Raw genomic sequence first — 22,109 nt, forward strand, 5'->3', positions numbered from 1 at the left:
GGCCAGTGATGAACAATATCTTATGTGGGTTTTGAGAAGCTATTTACAAAAGAACCATTACTGTTCTTCTTGAGGAAAATTATTGGATTGTGGGCAAAGCTTAGAAAGTTTATGGCCTATTAACCCCTTGTAACAAAAGCCTCGCTTTCTTCCATCAACTTTATCTATGTTAAAGTGAGTTTTGTCAGAAGATGCATTTCTTATGAATTCCTAAATATTGCTATTTCTATGCCCATGCAGTTCCCTCCAACTAGCCAACCTTTTCTTTTTTCTAGTTTTCTTTTAATTTTTCTTTAAACATAATTTTTAATTACATAGATCATACATAAACACACTTTTAGGTAAAGCAAAAATCCCACTCCCCCTTCCCCCTGCCATCCCGCTATTCTCAACTTCATGTGCAACCTTCCGGATGCTTCTTTACTGATTTACGTGCAGGGAAATGTACCTGTTTATAAGAGCGGCTATGTGTTTTGTTGCTGTTGACATAAACACTTTTCATAATGTCTTAGAGCTCTTTCAACTTTAGTGCATATATGTGCTTATTTAAACCTATAGTTAGATCAATTAAAATTAAATAAAATTTAAAATTCAGTTCCTCAGTCACACAAGTACTCAATAGCCACATGTGACTGACGGCTACCATATTGGATAGCATAGATAAAGAACATTTCCATCATTGCAGAAATTTCTATTAGTGCTGATATAAAGCTATTTTCTTTCTATAGCATTTAATAATGTGGAAGCAACATAATTTATATAATATTCTCTATTGAAGACATTTATGTTTGGGGCACCTGAGTGGCTCAGTCAGTTAAGCATCCGACTTCGGCTCAGGTCATGATCTTACAGTTTGTGAGTTTGAGCCCCACGTCGGGCTCTGTGCTCTGTTTTGCTCTCTCTGTCCCTCCCCCACTCTCTCAAAATAAATAAACATTAAAAATTTTTAAAAAAGAAGACAGTTATGTTTATTGACAGATGTTTTCTTTCACAAACAGTGCTCTTTTTGGAAATGTTTTTCTGGACGCTGAGAAGTGGAATTACACAGAATTGAATATGGCCTGTCTGAAGTAAAAAAAAAAAAAAAAATTTCTAGATTGCCCTTCTCAATGGGCTTACCAATTTACATTTTTACCAGTGTAAATGGTTTTGCAGAGTACCATTTCCCCTGTCTTTACTGACACTGGATACCATCAACCTTAGAGATGGTGACATACTCTTGAGTGACAGTATGTTGCATTTCCCGATGGAGTGCTCTAATTACTACTGAAGTTGAACGTCGGGATTTATTTTTTTTGGTGATACCTATGACTTGTTCCTGTGCTTTGACCATTTTTCTTTTTCTTTTTAAAGTTTATTTATTTTGAGACAGAATGAGAGCAGGGGAAGGTCAGAGAGAGAGGGAGGTAGAGAGGATCCCAAGCAGGCTCCACATTGTCAGTGCAGAGCCTGATGTGGGTGTCGAGCTCACAAACCACCAGATCATGACCTGAGCCAAAACCAAGAGTTGGATGCTTAACCGACTGAGCCACCCAGGCCACCCCTGTCTTTCTTTTTTTTTGTACTGATCCCATAGAAGATGTTAAATCTTTGTAATATGTCTGACAACTGTGCTGTCAGTTGTCATTTGTGTTTTGTTTATGGTATCTTCAATTGCTCATAATATCTTTAAGGAGTTTTAAAATTTGAAGTAATCTACTTAATCTGTTCTTTCCTTTATACTTTTGCATTTTACATTTTTTTTAGGAAGCCTTTTTGTACCCCTATGTTATAAACCAATTTTCCAATATTTCTTTATAATACTTTTATATAAGTTTGTTTTTCTTTACATTTACATTTCCAATCCATCCTCTTACCTTGCTTTCCATTTGACAAACTCTTTTAAGGCCTAGCTTAAACAGGTTCTTTTCCTTATGTACCTTCCTCCTTCCCCCTCTTAAATACCATACAGCCTTTTTCTTTATTATAGGTACAAATACATGATTCTATACCGATGCTACACAATAGAAATATACTTTGAGCCTCAAATGCAAGCCACATACATAATTAAAAAAAATTTTTTTTTACATTTATTTATTTTTGAGAGACAGAGACAGCGTGAGCAGTGGAGGGGCAGAGAGAGAGAGAGAGAGAGAAAGACACAGAATCAGAAGCAAGCTCCAGGCTCTGAGCTGTCAGCGCAGAGCCCGATGTGGGGCTCGAACCCACGAACCGTGAGATTACAACCTGAGCTGAAGTCAGACGCTCAACTGACTGAGCCACCCAGGCGCCCCACCACATACATAATTTTAAATTTTTGAGTAGCCATATTTAAAAGAGTAAAAAGAAACAGGTGCAATTAATTTTGTATTTTTTATTTAACCTAACATGTCCAAAATATTGTCATTTCAACATGTAATAAGGGTAAGCTGTTACTGAGCTTTTTTTCCCTGATGTGTATTTTACACACTCTAGTACATCTCAGTTTCAGCTAGTCACATTTCAGTTGCTCAAAAGCCACATGTGGCTATGAACTACCATATTGAACAGCACAGCTCTATAGTGTTATTTTGTATTTATGGGTTTATCTTCCCCATTTTACCATCTTCTCCTCAAGGGAAGAGACATTTCATTCCTCTTTTTATCGAAGTTTTATTGAAAGTCACAATATTTCAGTATTGGGATATGTTTGTGGAAAGCTAAGATGTCCTTTGGGTAACATCAACGGAAGAATAATTTCTGGAAAAATCAGGTGGTAATACTATTATCCTATTCACTGGGCAGACCATCCCCTAATTATTATGCTTGGTCCGGGGATCTCTGCTTTAGAAGAGCATGGATATACAGGAGAAAGCCCTAAAGACAATGATTAGATTAATAAGGGGTCTTCCAGTCATGCCTTTTAAGGAAGGACTAAAACCTCAATGGTATTTCACATGGGGTTTGGGAGGTAGGGTTGGGCATGAGAGAGTATAGTCTCGAAGGGCTTGAAGAGTTATTACGAGCAAGAATGATCCTTTGTTACTCTAAGAGTAGAACTAAGGTCAATAAGTAGAAATAAGAAAGGGTCAGATCTCGGGTAAACTTTAGGAAGAACTTCCCAACCATAACAATATCTGAAAATGAACTGACCTATGTAAGGGCCAAGTGATCCCCCTATCCTGGCGGGGTTCTAACAGCTCGCCTTTTCAGGATAGATGGCAGAAGCCTTCTAGCGTCACATGGGATAGAGAATTAGATCAAATGACTTCAAAGATCCTTCTCCCCCTGTGCAACTAAATTTCCGTGAGTAAGCACATTTGAGTTCTTTAGAAAAGTGTGTCACCAAATTCTAAAATATTTATGTGAGGGTATTTGTGTCTGGATGCTTGGATTTACTTTTCCCTCTTTTAATGAAGTTCTAAAACAGTCACTTTAAATGTATAGATTTTGTCTAAGCTTTGTATATGACTGAAAAACCTGATACTTGCATTTTTTTTTCGTATTTCAATCATTAATTTATTCAGCATTGTTCACTGTCTTTAGTTTACTTCTTATGTCTTCTGACTCTCTCAGAGATCCTGGGTTTCTTAGACCTTGCTTGGAAAGGCCTGATAAGACAAAGATGAAAACCCTGTCTATGTGATATGATTACATTTCTTTGGAAGGGTTGCTGATTTGTATACATACAGGAAACACTTGGGTTAGTATTCTAGTAAAGATTAGCACTTTTTTTTTTTTTAATGTTTATTTTTGAGAAAGAGAGAGAGAGCATGAGTAGGAGAGGAGCAGAGAGAGGGAGACGGAATCTGAAGGGGACTTCCGAGCTGACAGCAGAGAGCCCGATACAGGGCTCGAACTCACAAACCATGAGCTCGTGACCTGAGCTGAAGTTGGATGCTTAACCAACTGAACCACCCAGGCGCCCTAGCAGTTTTCATTTACATTGCTGTTTGCATCTCAGGTTCTCAAATACTTTAAAGATAAGCAGAAATCAGAATATTTAGTCCCCAAACTGCTTTATTAATATTCAGCCATCACTCTTTAGGTTTGAACTAGCCGCTTGTAGCTTTGGTGTGTTTTTTTCAAAGAATCAGAAGCTTATATTTTTAAATGTTGATTATATCTCAGTTCAAGGATTTTGAATTTTTTGGTTTTGTAGGTCGTCTTCAAAGTTGAGAAATGCGAGAACGGATGTTAGTCTATGTTGGTAACATGTATCAAAGTACCAACTCCTAAATTTGCCAACATTTCCCAGTGAATTTGTAGGAATGTCCTTTCTCCAGAACCTAATATGTTTGTGTACTAACTTTCACATAGGGCTATGGAACACACCTGATGAATCACTTGAAAGAATATCATATAAAGCATGACATCCTGAACTTTCTCACATATGCAGATGAATATGCAATTGGTTATTTCAAGAAACAGGTAGGTTGTTCACGTGTAACTCTGTTCTGTCGTTTCTTTTCTTAGTATATTCTCAGGTAGGCTTCATCCAAATAAGTTTTTCCTCTATCATTTTCTACTTACAAGAAGGACATGCATTTTTTAATCCTTAAGTCAGTAGTAAGCTTCAGACTGTAGTAGAGGGTATAACCAGCCCATAGTAAGTACTAAATAAATATTTGTTGGGTGAATGAATGAATGTCATCTATAAATGAAGTATTCTATTGCATCCTGGAATTCTAATATATGGTATCCCCGGGCTAAGGAGAAATTTCCAGCCTAAGGACTGGGTAAATAGAGTTCTCCATCTATCACACAAATAGTTTCAGCCTCTGGGAAGCTGCCATTTATGACAGCAGAAAGAAAATTCTGAAGTTTATGAAGGGCTTCAGACAATCCTTCTTCAGCAGCACACATAAGGCTAGGAATGTGACTGCCACCTTGGTCCTTTCTTACCAGAAGTTTTCACCTCAACTTTTTTTTTTTTCGGGTTAAAGATAATATTTGTTTATTATTTTATTTTTTATTTATTTTGGGGGGGGTTAAAGGTAGTATTTAAAGAATTATATCTAAATTTAGAAAAATGATGTATAATTGACTTATAAGATGCTCAGATCTTAAACCAACATTTTGATAAGCTTTGACAATTGTATATACCTGTGTAGTCATGACTGCAAACAAATAAGAATAGTGGTGTTCAACCCTGTCAGCTCAGCTTTTTAAGGATTATTCTTTGGCTGCATATTTTTTTTTTTTTTAATAGTGCTTTATAATCCCTAAACACTTTCCTAACTACAAAAGTGATAACACAGTTATTGTAGAAATCTTGGAAGACCTAGTAAAGCAGAATGAAGAAAACCCACTTGTAATTTTACCGTCCCAAAGAGATTGACTGTTAATGTTTTGATATATACCTTTCTAGTAATTGTTCTCTGTGTGTGTGTGTTCATGTGTGTGTATATATATATAAATAAAAACTTGGCTTGTAGTATATGTGATTTAATTACTTGCCTTTTTCACTTACTATATTCTGATCATTTGTTATGTAATTTTTGATGGTTCTCTGAAATTTTATGGTATAAGTAGAAAATCATTAAACCATTACCACATTTTTAGGACATTTAAGTATTTCTTGCACACAAGTGTACATTTGTGTGTGTGTGTGTGTGTGTGTGTGTGTGTTGCCCTCATCTATGTTAAGTTTGCTTAGAATAAGGGTCTAGAAGTAGAGTTGTTTCCAGACATCTTCAAGGTTTTTGTTATGCATTGACAGGGACTGTAACAACTATTCTTGTCAGCAGTATGTAAGGGGTTCAGGAATATATTTTTACTCCTTTCCTAGATAAATTGTGTGTGTTTGCATTTATTTGATCTTTGTGAAGTTTGACATGTTTTTTTCTTGTTCGTTGATCCTTTGTATTTCTTCTTCTGTTTTTGAATTGCCAATTCATTGTCTTTTTGCCTCTTCTTCTACTAAAATCTTTATTTTCACAGTGACTTATGAAAAGTCTTGTATCTAAGGAAATTAACCTTTTATTTTGTGATTTTTCTACCTTTCATCAGCTGTCTCAACATTGTTTATGGCTTTTTCATGTACAGAACTGTATTTCATGAATACATAAAATCTATTAACTTCTTTTTTTACGTAAGTCTTATGTGACTAGAGAGCTTATTTTCCTCTGATGTCAGATAGTTCATCTCCTATTTATTTTCTTCTCATTCTTTAGGATCTGTTTGTGACTTTTTAAATACAACTCACTTGGGAGAACTTGGTGGGATTGTTTTACTGAGGGCTTAAGCATCATCCTTAGGCTGTAAATACATTGCAAAGCTTGAAATATCAGTCGTTTTGTTTTTTTTTTTAATTTTTTTTAACGTTTATTCATTTTTGAGACAGAGACAGAGCATGAATGGGGGAGGGGCAGAGAGAGAGGGAGACACAGAATCTGAAACAGGCTCCAGGCTCTGAGCTGTCAGCACAGGGCCCAACGTGGGGCTCGAACTCACGGACCGCGAGATCATGACCTGAGCCGAAGTCGGATGCCCAACCGACTGAGCCACCCAGGCGCCCCTCAGTCATGTTTTTTAAATAACTTGTCTGTAGTCCTCTTTGAAGATTATGGCAATGATTGCTTGGAAAATAAGTTTTTGCTGAAAGGGAAGCAGGAAACTGCTGGTGATAGTCCTGAATTTCAAGTAATTTCAAGTAAATTTCAAGTAATTTACTGCAAAGAAGTGAAATAGGCACTGTAAGGAGAGTTATGTTTATAATATATATTTACGAATATATATCCTGAAATACTAGGTTACTGCAGGTTAAAGTATGTAAAAGAATAAATTTTAAATAAATGTCACTGAAACAGCTACACATTATGATGGTCTAGAAGTTTTTGCCTATACAGTAGGGGTTTCATTTCCTCAACATCAAAGTTCTAATTCTTATATATATAGGGGCGCCTGGGTGGCTCAGTCAGTTAAGTGTCTGGCTCAGGTCATGATCTCATGGTTTGTGAGTTTGAGCCCTGCATTGGGCTCCGCACCGACAACAAGGAGCCTGCTTGGGATTCATTCTCAATCTCTCTCTCTCTCTCTCTCTCTCTCTCTCTCTCTCTCTCTCCCTCCCTCCCTCCCTCCCTCCCTCCCTCCCTCTTCGCCTCCCTCCCTCCCTCCACCTCCCCCTCTCCCTTTGCCCCTCCTCCACTCATGCATACTTGAGCATGCTCTCCCTCTCTAAGTAAACTTAAACGAATTTGTATATATATTTAAAGATTTTATTTTTAAGTAATCTCTATACCCAACGTGCAGTTTGAACTCACTACCCCAAGATGTAGCGTCATATGCTGTACTGACTGAGCCAGCCAGGTACCCCTAATTAATATACTTTTGGATAAGATTTTCTTTCAGAATTTAGATCGGTGTTTGATTTGTTGAGAATCCTGCGGTCCCCTCCCCGTGTTGGGAGAAATTATGCACTTAAAGCTTATTTTAATTTCTGTGAAAACTGTTTTGTATAATTCGTGTTTTACTAGGATTATGGGTTTATGTCATCTTGCTTCCTGCTTGCACAGTTTGATTTGTGATGTTTTTGAACTTCGTGGAGGGGTTTCTCGCTAATCCTTCCCCGAATAATGTGATGAGAACTTGAAAGAAGCGTATCTTGAGGCCTACCACGTGGTTTGCCCTCAGTAAGTACCTGATGCACAACACCCATATGAATGAATTTAATCTCATTGCAGGGTTTCTCCAAAGAAATTAAAATACCTAAAACCAAATATGTTGGCTACATCAAGGATTATGAAGGGGCCACTTTAATGGGATGTGAGCTAAATCCACGGATCCCATACACAGAGTTTTCTGTCATCATTAAGAAGCAGAAGGAGGTAGGCATGTGACTCATATTCCTTCCATACAGGTTGGTCTTCGTTGGGTGAGTTGCGTACCAGTGGGTGCCAGGTGCATGGCTCTCCCACGTATCGTAGCCTTAGTTTGCAATGGTTTGTATAGATTTCTTCTTTGATCGTATCCTTGATCTGTCTCCTCTCTAAGCACCATTCCTAAAAGAGTCAACACTTGTTAAATTGGTGTAAAATACAAAACTTATAAAATATGATGACGTATCTTACTTTCACCTTCAAAGCCTTTTACCTTCGGGCCTCTTGCATCCTTCCCATACTTACCTCTTTGGTTTCCTAAACTCTTCTCTAAAAGTCATTGCTGATGCTTTAAGCCTCTATCTTGGTGTCTTTCTCCATTACCCACCTCACTCTCCCAACGCACATACAAATCGGACTACTTGGGCCTGTTCAGTTTCTCCTTTGAACTTCTCTAGCATATGTTTGATCCGGTCATTTGAATTTTTGTTATTCATGATCTTACTTAAGGTTTATCTTCGTATGTATCCATCTCTTCTTTTAACGTTGCAACTTCTGAAGGCTTATACTTGTAGGAATTCAGTGATTTGTTACCTGATTATGGGGCGAAGTCTTTTATGCACAGGAACTAAAAGAGAAACGGTAAGGGGAAAGGTTGATAGATTTGACTGCATAGTAATTTTACATTTATCCAAGACAGAAAAGAAAATACCATAAAAAGAGCAGAATTGGGGAGTGTGCAGAGGCCGTATATGAAATGAATGCATTTTGTGTGAAGCCACCTCCTTGCTCCCGTAGTTCATTGGCATTCAGGAATGGGCTTTGCGGCTGTGTCTTTGCACATCAATTCCACTTCATACCTCTGTTTTTCATTCTAGTGCACTTTTCTCCTAGCAGGTAACCAAAAAAAGACGTCTGTCTTCAACCCATCTTTGTTTTCTGGTTTCTACTAATGTTCCTTAGCCCTAGTTCTTAGTTGTTTGTCAGACATGACCAACATGACAGACGTAAAACTCCTTACATAGAGTTTGGTGCATAGTAGGAGCTCAATAAATATTTTCCTTTTCCTTGAAGTGGGCCAGACTTGTTCTTATGAATGTGAGCATGACTGTGAGTAAAAGCTCCCCCCCCCCTTTGTTTTAAGTTAGAAAATAACAACCTTTGTTGTTTCTTGCTAAGAGATGTCAGCCTTAGAATTACAAATAGGGCACTTGGAGAGTTAATAAAAGCACAGCAGCCCCCCCACCTCCCCCCTCCGTCTCTCTCTGAAGAGCTAGCTTTCTTCATTGTTCTCTTTGGAGTTTAATGAGCAGGTCTGTATTCAGCGGCTCAGTGTTCAGCATGGGGGGCCTGCCGGCCAACTAGAGCCATCACCGGGCAGTCAGCTGCCCTTCCCTCATTCCTCCTCCGAGCAGCACTGCTGTGTCTCTGGGTGGAAGCTGAGAGCAGGATTCCCCTGCGGATTCACCTAGTCTGGATCTTTTGGCTCTTACTACGTAGAGGGGAAAGGCACACACAAGGAGCTAGCAAAAGCAGGCACTTATTTAGACGACAGTGCTCCCTCCCCCTTCCTCTTTCTCCCCTCCTCTTGGATCTCATCTCCCTCTCTCCTCACCTTCCCTGTTTCCCTCCAGCCTTCTCTAACACGTGCCTCGGAGTGGCTCATGCTGGCTTGGAGCTGTTAACCTAGTTCCTTTCAAAGAGACGTGAACTCACCATAATAAAATACTTGGATTCATGTAGTATCTTCTTCCACAGAATTCAAGTGAGTGTCACAAGTCTCTTTATTCTGACTTTTGAAGACCTCCTTGTGGGAGGCAGGGACTAGTGGTGGTAGCAAACAAAGTTATAAGTGTGTAGAGGGTTTTCCTGGCCCCTAGAAGCATGCAAGAGCAGAATATACTGTGGTTGTGGCTGGTGGAGATAGAGAAGTTTGCAGCTGGACAGGGGAGCAGAGTGGGAGTGGAGGACTACTTTGTGAGCGTTGGCTCCAGGAGGAAAGTGCGATCTGTAAGGGTCTAGCATCATTGGAGGTGTCTTCATGTGAGATGTATTTTGAGCTGTTTTGAGCCTGCTGAATCCCATCAGCATGGGCAAAGATTCAGAGTCCAGCATAAATAGATTCAGCCAGGACCATAGCTGTGCCGGTGATAAAAGGCACTATTTGAGAAAGTGTGACTAGACCCTGAGCAGACAGAGGTGAGTGTATGAGTGCATGTGCGTGTTGGGGCGAAGGGCCTGAGAGGTGGGGATGCTTCTCAAATCTTCATCCAAGTGTGAAACAATGAGGGGGGCTGGGTTTGGAGGATCCAAAGTAAGGGTGAGGCCAACTAGCGTGATTTCTTTGTAAGAAGATGTGCTAAGACTTACTGGCATATCACAGATGGGGGAGTCCCCCTAAATCTTCGGTTTGGGGAGACTAAATGGACAGTGGTGGACCGGGAGAAGGATTTGAGGAGAGAAGGATGATGACAGGTGGAGCAGTGGAGACATTTTCGAGGGAAGTGAAGATAAAAGACTAGAACAGAAGTGAAATGTCTCCTTCTTCCAAAGCGATCCTTGGAGGCTCCGAGGGGTTAAGAAACCCTCTACTGCCATTACCAGTCACTCACTAGGACCCCAAACCTTCAAGGTGCTACACAAGGGGTGTGGAACCCACTGGGGTGGGATATCACATCTGAGAGCACTCCTGATAAAGAGAAAAGCTTTTAAAATTGAACTTTGAAGTTACATTTTTTGAAGGTGTTTATTTAAGAGATTGCCATTAGGATTCTCTTTTAAAAAGACTTAAACTGGAGGAGGGAGGCACCTGGGTGCCCAGGTTGGTTGAGTGTCCAACTTCGGCTCAGGTCATGATCTCACGGTTCATGAGTTGGAGCCCCACGTTGGTCTTGCTGCTGTCAGCGCAGAACCTGCTTCAGATCCTCTGTCTCCCTCCCTGTCTGCCTCTCCCCTGCTCATTCCCGCCCTCTCTCTCTCTCTCTCTCTCTCTCTCACAAAAATAAACATTAAAAAGAAATTCTAAAAAAAGGCTTAGACTGGGGGAGGGGTGCTTGTTGGCTGGCTCAGTTGGAAGAGTATATGACTCTTGGTCTCGGGGTTGTGAGTTCAAGCCCCACATTGGGTGTAGAAGATTACCTAAATAAATACAAAAACTTAAAATAAAACCCAAAAACTTAGACTTGGGGTGCCTGGCTGGCTCAGTTGGTAGGCCATGTGACTCTTGATCTTGGAGTTGTAAATTTGAGCCCCATGCTGGGTGTAGAGATTACTTAAAAATAAAATTAAAAAAAAAAAAAAAAGACTTAGATTCATAAATAAACAAGGGGGAGCATCCATCTAGATCTGTCTGTCCAGAATGGGAGCCACTAGCTACATATTGGCTATTGAGCACTTGATATATAGACTGCTGAAATTGAGATGCACTACAATTTTGAGGACTTGTTATGAATAAAAGAATGTAAAGTATCTCATACATATCTTTATTTTTTTTTAATGATTATATACAGCCGTGATAATATTTTGGATATATTGGGGTAAATAAAAACATACTGTTAAAATCCAATTTTACTTGTTACTTTTTACTTTAAAGAGTGTGGCTACTGGAACATTTAAAATTACATGAGTGATGGGGTGCCTGGGTGGCTCAGTCAGTTGGGCATCCGACTTCGGCTCAGGTCATGATCTCATGGCTCGTGAAGCTTGAGCCCCGCATCAGGCTCTGTGCTGACAGCTCAGAGCCTGGAGCCTGTTTCGGATTCTGTGTCTCCCTCTCTGTCTGCTCCTCTCCCATCCATGCTCTGTCTCTCTCAAAAATAAATAAACATTAAAAAAAATTACATTAGTGGTTTGCATTATATTTCTTTATTTTTTTTTAAATATTTATTTAGATTGAAAGCACAAGTCGGGGAGGGGCAGAGTGAGAGGGAGAGAAAATCCCAAGCAGGTTCCATGGTCACGTTCCAGCAGGTTCCAGCCCCAACGTGGGGCTTGATCCCATGATGGTGAGATCATGACCCGAGCCTAAATCAAGAGTCAGATGCTTAACTGACTGAGCCTCCCAGGTGCCCCACATTGTATTTCTATTGGACAGCATTGAACTAGATTTACTAGGAATATACTTTGACTAGTCCTATTCACGTTATGGAGTTCTTTGTTTACTTGTTAGGATTAAAATGTATTCATGCTAGAACATTTACCAACGATGTGTTTGAGATCAAGCTGTTAGGAACTGGAATTTTTTGTTTTCCTTTGTAAATTCAATTAATGACTGCTACTGGCTACTGTTTTGTTTTTTCTTTTCCAAAATTCAGTTATGACAGTTAATTTCTGGATGGCTATTTTTAATTTATCTTTTTCTGTTTTTTTGTTTTTTTTTTTTAATGGAAACTGTACTGTTTTGGAAATAGTTAACCTAAGTACATTAGGAATTATTTTACAAAATTCCCTTATAGGTCCTGAATGCTCACAACAGGAGTTGTGTTGCCTCAACAATTTGGAATTGCTTTTTTGATGCAAACAGCATGGGTTAGGGCTATTTGTTTTGAGAGAGAGTGAGCATGAGCCAGGGAAGGGCAGAGAGAGGGAGAAAGAGAATCCCAAGCAGGCTCCGCACTGTCAGTATGAGCCTGACGCGAGGCTTGAACTCATGAACCGTGAGATCACGACCTGAGCCAAAATGAAGAGTCGGACGCCTAACCAACTGAGCCACCCGGGCACCCCAAGCCTTGACAATTTTGAGTGCTAGTAAGGTCATCCTGTCATTGGCAACTTTCTGAGGCCTGTTCATGTGCCCTCCAGTCCGAAGGGAATAGTTCCTGCTCTGGGGACCTGAAGGGGTCCTGGCACGGGGCTCAGCTGGGTTAGCTGATGCACAGGGCTGCTTGGCTGCAGCTTGGGCAGAGGCCCCTCAGAGAAGCAAGACAAAATCACTGGCTCCTGTGCTAGAGAGGACCGCCACCCCTGAGGGCAGTGTGTTCTCTCAGTCTTGGCTGTTTTGAATGGCAGGGGACAAGGTTTCAAAGACAGTTGTGTGAATGCCACCAAAGGGGCATGGTTGTGTAATAGAATGTTTTCATGTCTTACCCATAAAATGGCATTCACCCTTTCTCCTTTTTTGTGTCCTGAAGGCTATATTTAGGGGCCCAACTTCCTAGGTTGAATAGCTTAATCTGTAGCCACAAACTTCTGTCACTAAACACATTTTCTTCCTGTGCTTTACAGATCATTAAAAAGCTGATAGAAAGAAAACAAGCCCAGATTCGAAAAGTATACCCTGGACTTTCGTGTTTTAAAGATGGAGTTCGACAGATTCCAATAGAAAGCATTCCTGGAATTAGTATGTACAGATCTTCTTTTAAAAGCAAAACCTTTTGGTCATGCCATGAGATAGGTTTGAAACAATTGCCAGAGTGCCGTGATTTGGAAAGCTTTTTGCTCTGCCTGTCTCCATTCATGGTGTTTGTAGTCTTGGGAAGGGAGTGCATGCTTTCCCTTTATGTCTTTTCTCTACTTCTCAGTGTGGACAAATCAAGGAGAATTCAGATGACCCCTTCTTGTAGCTGATAATATCTGCCATTTATCGAGAGGTTGCTGTTAGAGCACAGGGGAATTCTACTTCTACAAATGGGGAATTTGAGTCTCAGAATGATTAAGTCCTTTGAGCTTACATAGTACATGGCTAGTAACTGTCAGAATTAGAAGCCGCCTGATTCGGATCTCCAGACATTTTGCTGTTCGTACCCGTTGCTCGTTGCCGTCACGATTGCAACCTGCCCACATGTGTGCTCGGCCAAATCAGTCTCTCAGCATTTCTAAAAAAGATGATTGGAAACATATAATTTGTTTCAAGTTCCCTATTTTAGAGTAGTTTTCCCAAGGGTTCTTATCTGTGAGTATGTGAGAGGTGAATCATCCTGGGATAAAACACACAAAATAGCTTGTTTTTGTAGATTGAAAGTATTGAATAGCTGTGCTTTGATTCAGTTCAAATCCAGCATCTTCTAGTATATTGAAGATTTAATACAGAAAACAAAATGCAACAAACTACAGTTCTCCAGAAAAAAAATAAGACATTATTTGGGCAAGATATATTCCTTCATTACAATGGCTACCCTATGGCACATCTTACTTTTACTTCTAGCCCTAGAGATTTCACTTCCCTATATCATCCCTGTTAATGGCACAATAGCTACCATATTGCCAGGCATTTTTCTGGTTTTTTGTTTTTTTTTTACATGCATCAACTAATCTCAAAAGCGATAACGTCACCTAATTTTTAGAGTTCTGTTTTATAGATTGATAAACTGTAGAGGCAAAAAGTTAAGTAATCTATCTAGGATAAGTTAGCTTTTAAGGAGTGAGCAAGAAATCAAATCCAGGTCTATTGGATTTGAGGCTGTGTTTTCTTTCTGCTGCGCTAAACCATCTTGCATTGCAAGCAGGTTCTTTGCCAAATAAAATAGAGACCGGGAGGGATAAGGTTCGTTCTAACCTAAAATAATAACAGCTTAACTCTTTCACATGTGATTAGCAAAAAAAAAATGTGGCTTAGAGTTTAAAATATACACATGTCCCCGGTACTGACATATTTATTTTTTATACTCTCCTCTGAAAAGTTGGAGTTCCTCCTTTAAAAAACACTAACCTAAAGTAGTGTTGGTTATCTTGGGAATGTTGGAAATGTTTCAGGTTTGTAGCCATATACGGAAGAAAACTAATTGCAGTTGATTTCTGTCTCTTCCCAGAAATAGACTTTTATTTAGGCATGCGTATAATTTATTGCATTTTGATAAGTATTAATGTTGTTATTCTCTTGACTGAAAGCAGTTCTCATTCAGTGTTTAATTTCGTTGACATGTAGGAGAGACAGGCTGGAAGCCGAGTGGAAGAGAGAAAAGGTAAGTCAGATGGGCGAGAGGATGTTAATGGAAGTGATTTTTCTTTCCTCCCCACAACTTAGAGGAAACGGGCAAACTGACTGTAATCACTCAGGCGGCACTTGCTGCGTTTCAGTTTTCATAAAAAGTGCTGGGATGGTTCCAATCTTAGGGTTTTGTGAAAATGAGCTGAATAGGAATCCCCTGGCAGGAGGGCAAAAAACTAATCACTGTACCTTGTTGTTTGCTCTTTTCCTTTCAAGTAAAGAGCCCAAAGACCCTGACCAGCTTTACAGCACGCTCAAGAGCATCCTCCAGCAGGTGAAGGTGGGTGTTTTCTTTTCTTTCACCTCATGCAGATATTTTGAAATGATTTCCCACATGGAATTTCCATATTAGATACCTTACTTTTTTCTTTACTCAAGAGCCATCAAAGCGCTTGGCCCTTCATGGAACCTGTGAAGAGAACAGAAGCTCCGGGATATTATGAAGTTATAAGGTTCCCCATGGGTAATGCCATTAACATTTTCTAAGTATAGATGTAACACTCTCTGGATGGCGGTGTGGGGGACAAACGGTTGCCGAGGTTGATTTGTAATCTTCTGTGGTAGGGTAGGGTTTGTGTGATGACGGGCGGTGGGATTCCCCGTCCCCGCGGAGGGCCAGTGACGTAGAGCAGCGTGATAAAGGAGACGTGGGTGGCTGTGTTCAGGAGACATGCTTGCACCTTTCAGAGCTGCACCCGACAGCACTCGATGCAGAAAGCCCACGCGGGGAACTGCACTCAGCACTAGATGTGAAAGCTGGCTGTGTGGACACAGCCTTGTTTATACTCCCCCATTTGGTTGCAAATGGAGAAACTTCAGGTTGTCCTCTTGATATATTGTGAGCCTTTTGAGAATTTTTGAAAGCAATAAAATGAAGTTGGATTAAGCTGCTTGCCTGCTATCCTAGCAGAGGGAGAGATTCTTGATTTTCCATGTTCTTGATGGATACTATTAGTGTCCCTATTTTCACTCCTTTTTAAAGCTTTATTCCACATCCAATACCAAACAAACAAGAAATGCCTTTAGAAATGTAGAAGTGTGGGATTTGCTGCTGTACCTGCACCATGTAAATGATTAGTTGAACCAATTGAGAATCCAATTAAACTAATTTGGCATTGTGTAGATGACAGAAAACTAGCTGAAATGTTTTCTTTTCAGTCACTTGTGTGGCCATTGTTTGGGAGACAGCCTGTGTCTTCTGTCCCTTTTCCACCTGTAATCTATTCCTGGTACCAAGCAAGTATTAAAATATGAAAGGAAGAATGAAAGGGACCCATTAGCTCCCTGGCAACAGAATTATTTGTGGGTGTTTTCTATAGCCTTAATTTTCACATGAATGTGTTTTATATAGTCATAGTAATGATTTGGGTAGTCTGTACTCCTTAAGGTGGACATACATCTATATGCTTTTCTTTCCCTTTGCTTTCTGCCTTGCTTCTGTGTATTTCAGTTATGAAAACCAAAGTGTGAGGATTGACTGAGTCTAGAATTCTGTATGGAACGGTGTTTGGGGAGTCTGTATATTCTTTTCTTTTTTAAAAAAATTTTAAGAGGTTTTATTTTTAAGTAATGTCTACACCCAACATGTGGCTCAAACTCACAACCCTGAGATCAAGAATTGCATGCTCTACTGACTGAGCCAGTGATGTGTCTCTCGGTATTTTCCATCATGTAAAAAATATGTTAAGACCAGGGTACCTGGGTGGCTCAGTTGGTTGAACATCTGACTTCAGCTCAGATCGTGATCTGGTTCGGGAGTTCAAGCCCTGCATCAGATGCTCACTGCTGTCAGCACGGGGCCCGCTTCGGATTCTCTGTCCCCCACCTCTCTCTGCCCTTCCCCTACTTGTGCTCTCTCTCTCAAAAATAAATAAACATTTAAAAAGTATATGTAAAGACCATTTGTGCCCATTTCCAAACTTAAGTTAACTGACCTCTGGAGTTAACTCCAACTGACCCTGGACCATCTCCACTCCTTTTATGAAACCCTCGTGGGAGGTTGTGTGAGTTTGGGGAGAATAATTATCTTTTAGCCCTGCTCATGTATGCTCTGAAGACCTGCAATAGTAGTTCTAGAAGGTCCTGTCTGTCATAGCCTACTCTCAGCCTGCTTTCTGGAAGTGTTTTTCCTGGTCCAGCCAAGCAAAGGGATGAGCCTTTCCAGTTGGATACCGCCTGTGTGCATAGCTGAATGCTTCCGAGGGCAATATTGGCCCCATTGAGCAAGACCAGTGGTGAACTGAGGTGTGTTCTAGACAAAGAGAATTAACACAGTACATGGTGCTCTTTAGGGGAGTAATGATATTTTTCTTGAGATGTCTTTAGGTGCTGAGTAAAATGTGTAGTCTTGCCCCTAAGATGGTCATGCCCGAAAAGATGGTCTTTTTTCTGAGGACAAGACTGACAGATCAATAATTTTACTTTCTCCCATTATTGCCTTCTTGGCTTTTTCTAAAAGCATTTCTTCTCTTTCCCCTTTGCCTTCAAAAACTCTTTTCTCCCATATGAATGAGACCTAACCTGTGTCATTTGGGGCATCTCATTCAGAACATTGTCTGAGTAGTCTGGTTCAAGCATGTCTTCTTACCACGTGTGGATTACTAGTTAGAGTTTTCCTATTTACCCAGAACTCCCAAGTTGGTGGTGGTGGGGGATGAAAACAGAATAATTTTATGATTTCTTCCTATGTGGTATCACTGATGTGTAATCACCTTCTTTTTAGACACATGCCGTTTGGCCAACCAAGCCTCTTAGAAGGCTGGAGGAAGAAAGATGTTATTTATAACTGAATAGAATAGAAAGATGGAAAGGAAATGTACGGAATTGGCTGTAATTATTCTGAAAGGTTCAAATACTTCTATGACTCTTGTTTTGTTCCTACTGTATTTTAGGCTCTCCCCATCTCTTCTTATCCACTCTCTTCCAAATAATAGTTTGAAAGCTTGTGGATAAACTTCTTTGTGCCATGTTTCATTCTTTTTTTTCCCTTTTTGGTTACATGTCTTTTCCTTCTAAAACATAAAATTATATCAGGTAGCGTATCTTAAGTGGTAGGCATGTGGTGGAAGGAAGGTAAACATCTAACTTACTTGGAGAGACACAATTAATTTCATTAGTCTTTCTTCATTTACTGAGAGGACATCTTCATCTGTTCAGTCACACTCGGGTGAGACAGCTAGTGGGGTATTTGCTAAACCTTTAGGTATCTTAACACTTGCCAGTTTTTCTCTTCTTCCAAACTGTTTTAGTGAGAGAAGAAAATTGAATGTTGAACTCAGGTTGATGACATAGCACTACCAAAGATAAGCTTTGTTCAGAGGAAATAGGCGAGAGTACATATTTCCCATTTTTTTCTTCGGTGTTTTGGTAGATTTAAGATTTTGATCTAAATGAATTTCCATTTTTGGTTGTTGTACATAATTTTATATATCTGACTAACTGATAATCCCACTGTAGTTGGTTGTAAGTTTCCTTGCCTCTGGAAAATTTGATCATATAGTGGGAATTTGGGTTATGGGTAGTCAGAGGTATTTCTTTAATAATTTTGACTTATTTTTCCATGCACAGTTAATATAATTTTTTTAATGTTTATTTTTGAGAAAGAAGCAGGGAAGGGGCGGGGGGGGGGGCGGACAGAGGATCTGAAGCAGGCTCTGCACTCACAGCAGGGAGCCCTACATGGGGCTCGAACTCACAGACCATGAGATAATGACCTGAGCCAAAATCAGAGGTTTAACCAACTGAGCCACCCAGGTGCCCCACAGTTAATATAAGTTTTAATGATAGAACCAGACTTAGAGTCAACTAGGAACCTATCAGTAGACAAATGTTAACATCTTCTAATCTGCATGGAATTTTTTTTTTTTTAATATTTATTTATTTTTGAGAGAGAGAGAGAGAGAGAGAGAGCGAGCGGGGAAGGGGCAGAGAAAGAGGGAGACACAGAATTTGAAGCGGGCTCCAGGCTCTGAGCTGTCAGCAGACAACCTGACGTGGGGCTTGAACTCACGAACCGTGAGTTCATTACCTGAGCTGAGGCCGGATGCTTTACCGACTAAGCCACCAAGGCGCCCCTGCATGGAATTCTTTAAATCAGTCCTAAGAGTGGGGAGTAAACAAGCCCCATGGTATTCTTATAAGTTTAGATAAAGTACTGTTTTCATTTGTAAAATAATATAATTTAAAGGAAGTAGATATATTGGGAAAATACTATTTTACAGTAGTCTCTCAAGGCTTACTGGCTTTAGAAAAAATTTTTTGTGTGATTTTTTTTTATTGCTTGTGATTCTTATTTCGTGGATGGAGCATGAAACTAAATTAATTTGAATCTTTATATGCAAGGACACTGGTGTATCTGCAGATTTATTTATGATCAGTTTCTGTACTTTAGTTCTGTCTCTACAGCACCAAAACAACTGTGAATTTATTGAAACAAACTCAGTCTGATTGTTCGACTTAAGTAATGCAGTGATTCAGTACAAATGTCCCACCTGCTCTACTCTGTGTAGATAGAGCCTCTTCTGTGTAATTCTGAATGAATAGCTAACAGTACTTAGTTTATCATACTTATCACTGCTAATCTACTTAGCTTCCTTGTGCTGAATAGGGGATTGGGCCAGATGACTAATAATGGTCCCTTCAATGTTAAAATGCTGTGATTTTACACAAGGAACCCTCACAACAGAAACAACCTAAGATTTAGGAACTGTTTTCCTTGATCATATGAATTTCTTGTAAGCAGGGGCATTGGGGTGGTAAAAATGTAGCCAAACCAATGACATAAATTTCTCTCCCTGTCTCCCTTTTGTCAGCGAGTGTTTAAAATAGGAGTCAAAGGTTGCTAATATTTTTTTTTCCTGTGCAGATCTGAAAACCATGAGCGAACGCCTCAAGAATAGGTACTACGTGTCTAAGAAATTATTCATGGCAGATTTACAGCGAGTCTTTACCAATTGCAAAGAATACAACCCCCCTGAAAGCGAATACTACAAATGTGCCAATATCCTGGAGAAATTCTTCTTCAGTAAAATTAAGGAAGCTGGATTAATTGACAAGTGATTTTTCCCCCCTCTGCTTCTTAGAAACTCATCAAACAGTGTGCCTAAAGCAAGGTGGTTTAGTTTTATAAAGAATTGGACATAATGTATTGAAGATACTTGTAACTGTATTAATTAGCACTTTTGAAAAACAAAAAAACCTCCTCTTAGCTTTTCAGATACGTATTTAAATTGAAGTCATAGAACATTTTTATTTTATGGAATAGATTTTAATCTATTTACTACTATTAAATGTAAATTTTCTATGGCATGTCCATTAGCTGAATATTCAGTAATAGATGATCAGGGGTTTCCTCAAAACCTGTGTATGAGGAAATTGCACATAGTACCAAGATTTGGGGGAATGCAGAAACTTTTCAGACCATGAATGTTTCCATTTTTTCTAATGGAATGTGAGAGTTTATTTTTATTTTATCCTGAAGGACTTTAAGGAAGGGATACATGATAAAAAGCCCGTAAAAGGTGAAATATGTGATGTTTGAAGTCTCATTGTAGACTTTTTATATATATTTTTTAAAAACACTCATCTAGATGAGGTGCTTTGAGCAGTTCTGAAAAAAATGCAGTTCCAGAAAAGCAACTGCTTTGATTCCTAAGGAAGAAATTCTAAATACTGCAAAGTTTTTTATAAGCATCTGGGTTTTTGATAATTCTGTCTACCTACAATACACTTGTGAGCGCATAACCACTATTTTAATAATTATTTTCTCTACACAAATGTGTACTATTATATTTGACTTTGCTTATGCAGGCCATAAGTTCCAAAAGGCAATCTCCTGTTGCACAAAGGCATACATTTGAGAACACTTGAGATCGAATCAATGTGCTTTAATAAGAAAAGATGCATAATCTACGTATGTATCAAATTTGGTGGATCCTTGTTCTAACTAATAAGGATTGTTTTCGTTTTCCATGAGACACACAACCCCACTGATAATGTACGATATGAACATTTTTCCTGTTGCATCTCTACATTCTGTTCATTGTCTGAGGTGAAATCAATTACCAAGATTTGCTGTCAGTATTTTATCACCTACATTGGAATACAGACCCAGGGTGATATCCCACTAAAATCCATCGTTCAGACGGATTAACCTGTCTCGGGATTCCAGCTTAGCGCTTGGGTTTATTTTCTGATTAACACTACATAGAGAAGTGGGACGTCTGCCATCCCAACTCTGGGAGAACCAACTAATATCGAAACAAATGAAGGCCATTTTGATGGTCTTTGACACTAATTTTTATGATACAAATTTATAAACTGATTTTTGTAAAGGACTAAGTTTTAAAAGTGTATTTAACTTGATGGGATTTTTTATCAGCATAAGTGAATTAAAGTGATCATTTAATCATTGTTAAAAACAGTTGCCAGAGATAATCTGCATGACGGAAAAAACCCTGCAAATGGCTGTTAAGCGGGAAGTATTGTTTTTAATAGGTAAGGGATATTCAGAATGCTCACACTGAAAAATGCCTCAACTTTTTTAAGTCTAAGAAACTGCCTCGAGTGGCATCTAGATTTCTAATGAAGAATGATGATACACTTTGGATTAAGTATCTTGGACTGGTTTTAAACAGTGCTTTGTACTGAATCTGCCGAAGCATCTGTCCAGCTTGGTATCCTGTGAAAGTTTGTTATTTTCTGGGTAGACATTCTTATAGAGTATTGTCTTTAAAATCAGATTGTCTCTTCTATATTGAAAGCATTTTTATGTTTTCTAATTTAAAAATTAATATTTTCTTATAGATATTGTGCAATAAAGCTGAAGTAGGATGTGTGGTTTTTGCAAATGCTTTAACAGCGGATAAAATTTTACATTTGTAAAATTAATATATTGTACTGGTACAACATAGTTTTAAATTATATTTTAAAAAGCTCTCAATGTGGTGTTGCGTTTTCTTCTTCTAGCCCATTAAATTCAATAGGGCGATGGTTGATGACCATCGACAAGATCCGTAATTCTGCCTTTTAGGCATTTCGTTGAAGATGTTTAGAATTGCTGCATTCGTTGTAAGTTTCATAAAAATTCACAAACCACCATTGAGATAATTCCATGAGGAGAGACACTTGTCTGGGTCTGTGTCTTTTGAGTGGTCCACTGCATTTTGCCCGCTGTCACTCATTAAACAAAGGGGAAAAAAAAAACAGTGAGAGAGGAGTGTTATTGGTTTAAAAGTTAAGTCCCTCCCCCCCCCCCCCGCCCCCAGTTTTTCTGCTTTCCATCTGCAAAAAGATGAATGAAGATGCGGGTAAAAATATAGCTGGTTCTTAGACATCTCCTAATGAGCTTCTAATTTCACTCAAAATGCTGACTGCAGGAAAGAATCCTATATCCTGTTGGGGTATGA

General features: G+C 39.2%; 1 protein-coding gene across 2 annotated transcripts in view; it reads left to right on the forward strand.

Moving 5' to 3' along the window:
* The window catches only part of KAT2B (lysine acetyltransferase 2B), a 103,044-nt gene extending 81,401 nt beyond the window's left edge, over positions 1-21,643 (forward strand). For both annotated transcript variants that reach the window (XM_042903586.1, XM_042903587.1), the window contains 7 exons: positions 4,279-4,389; positions 7,644-7,787; positions 13,002-13,116; positions 14,641-14,677; positions 14,920-14,983; positions 15,082-15,166; positions 19,568-21,643. In XM_042903586.1, the coding sequence (XP_042759520.1) occupies positions 4,279-4,389; positions 7,644-7,787; positions 13,002-13,116; positions 14,641-14,677; positions 14,920-14,983; positions 15,082-15,166; positions 19,568-19,761 (750 nt within the window). In that variant the 3' untranslated portion in view covers positions 19,762-21,643. The remainder of the gene's footprint in view (positions 1-4,278; positions 4,390-7,643; positions 7,788-13,001; positions 13,117-14,640; positions 14,678-14,919; positions 14,984-15,081; positions 15,167-19,567) is intronic.
* Positions 21,644-22,109: the final 466 nt, after the last annotated feature.

Source organism: Panthera leo, chromosome C2 (genome assembly GCF_018350215.1).
Source record: "Panthera leo isolate Ple1 chromosome C2, P.leo_Ple1_pat1.1, whole genome shotgun sequence".
Taxonomy (NCBI): Eukaryota; Metazoa; Chordata; class Mammalia; order Carnivora; family Felidae; genus Panthera; species Panthera leo.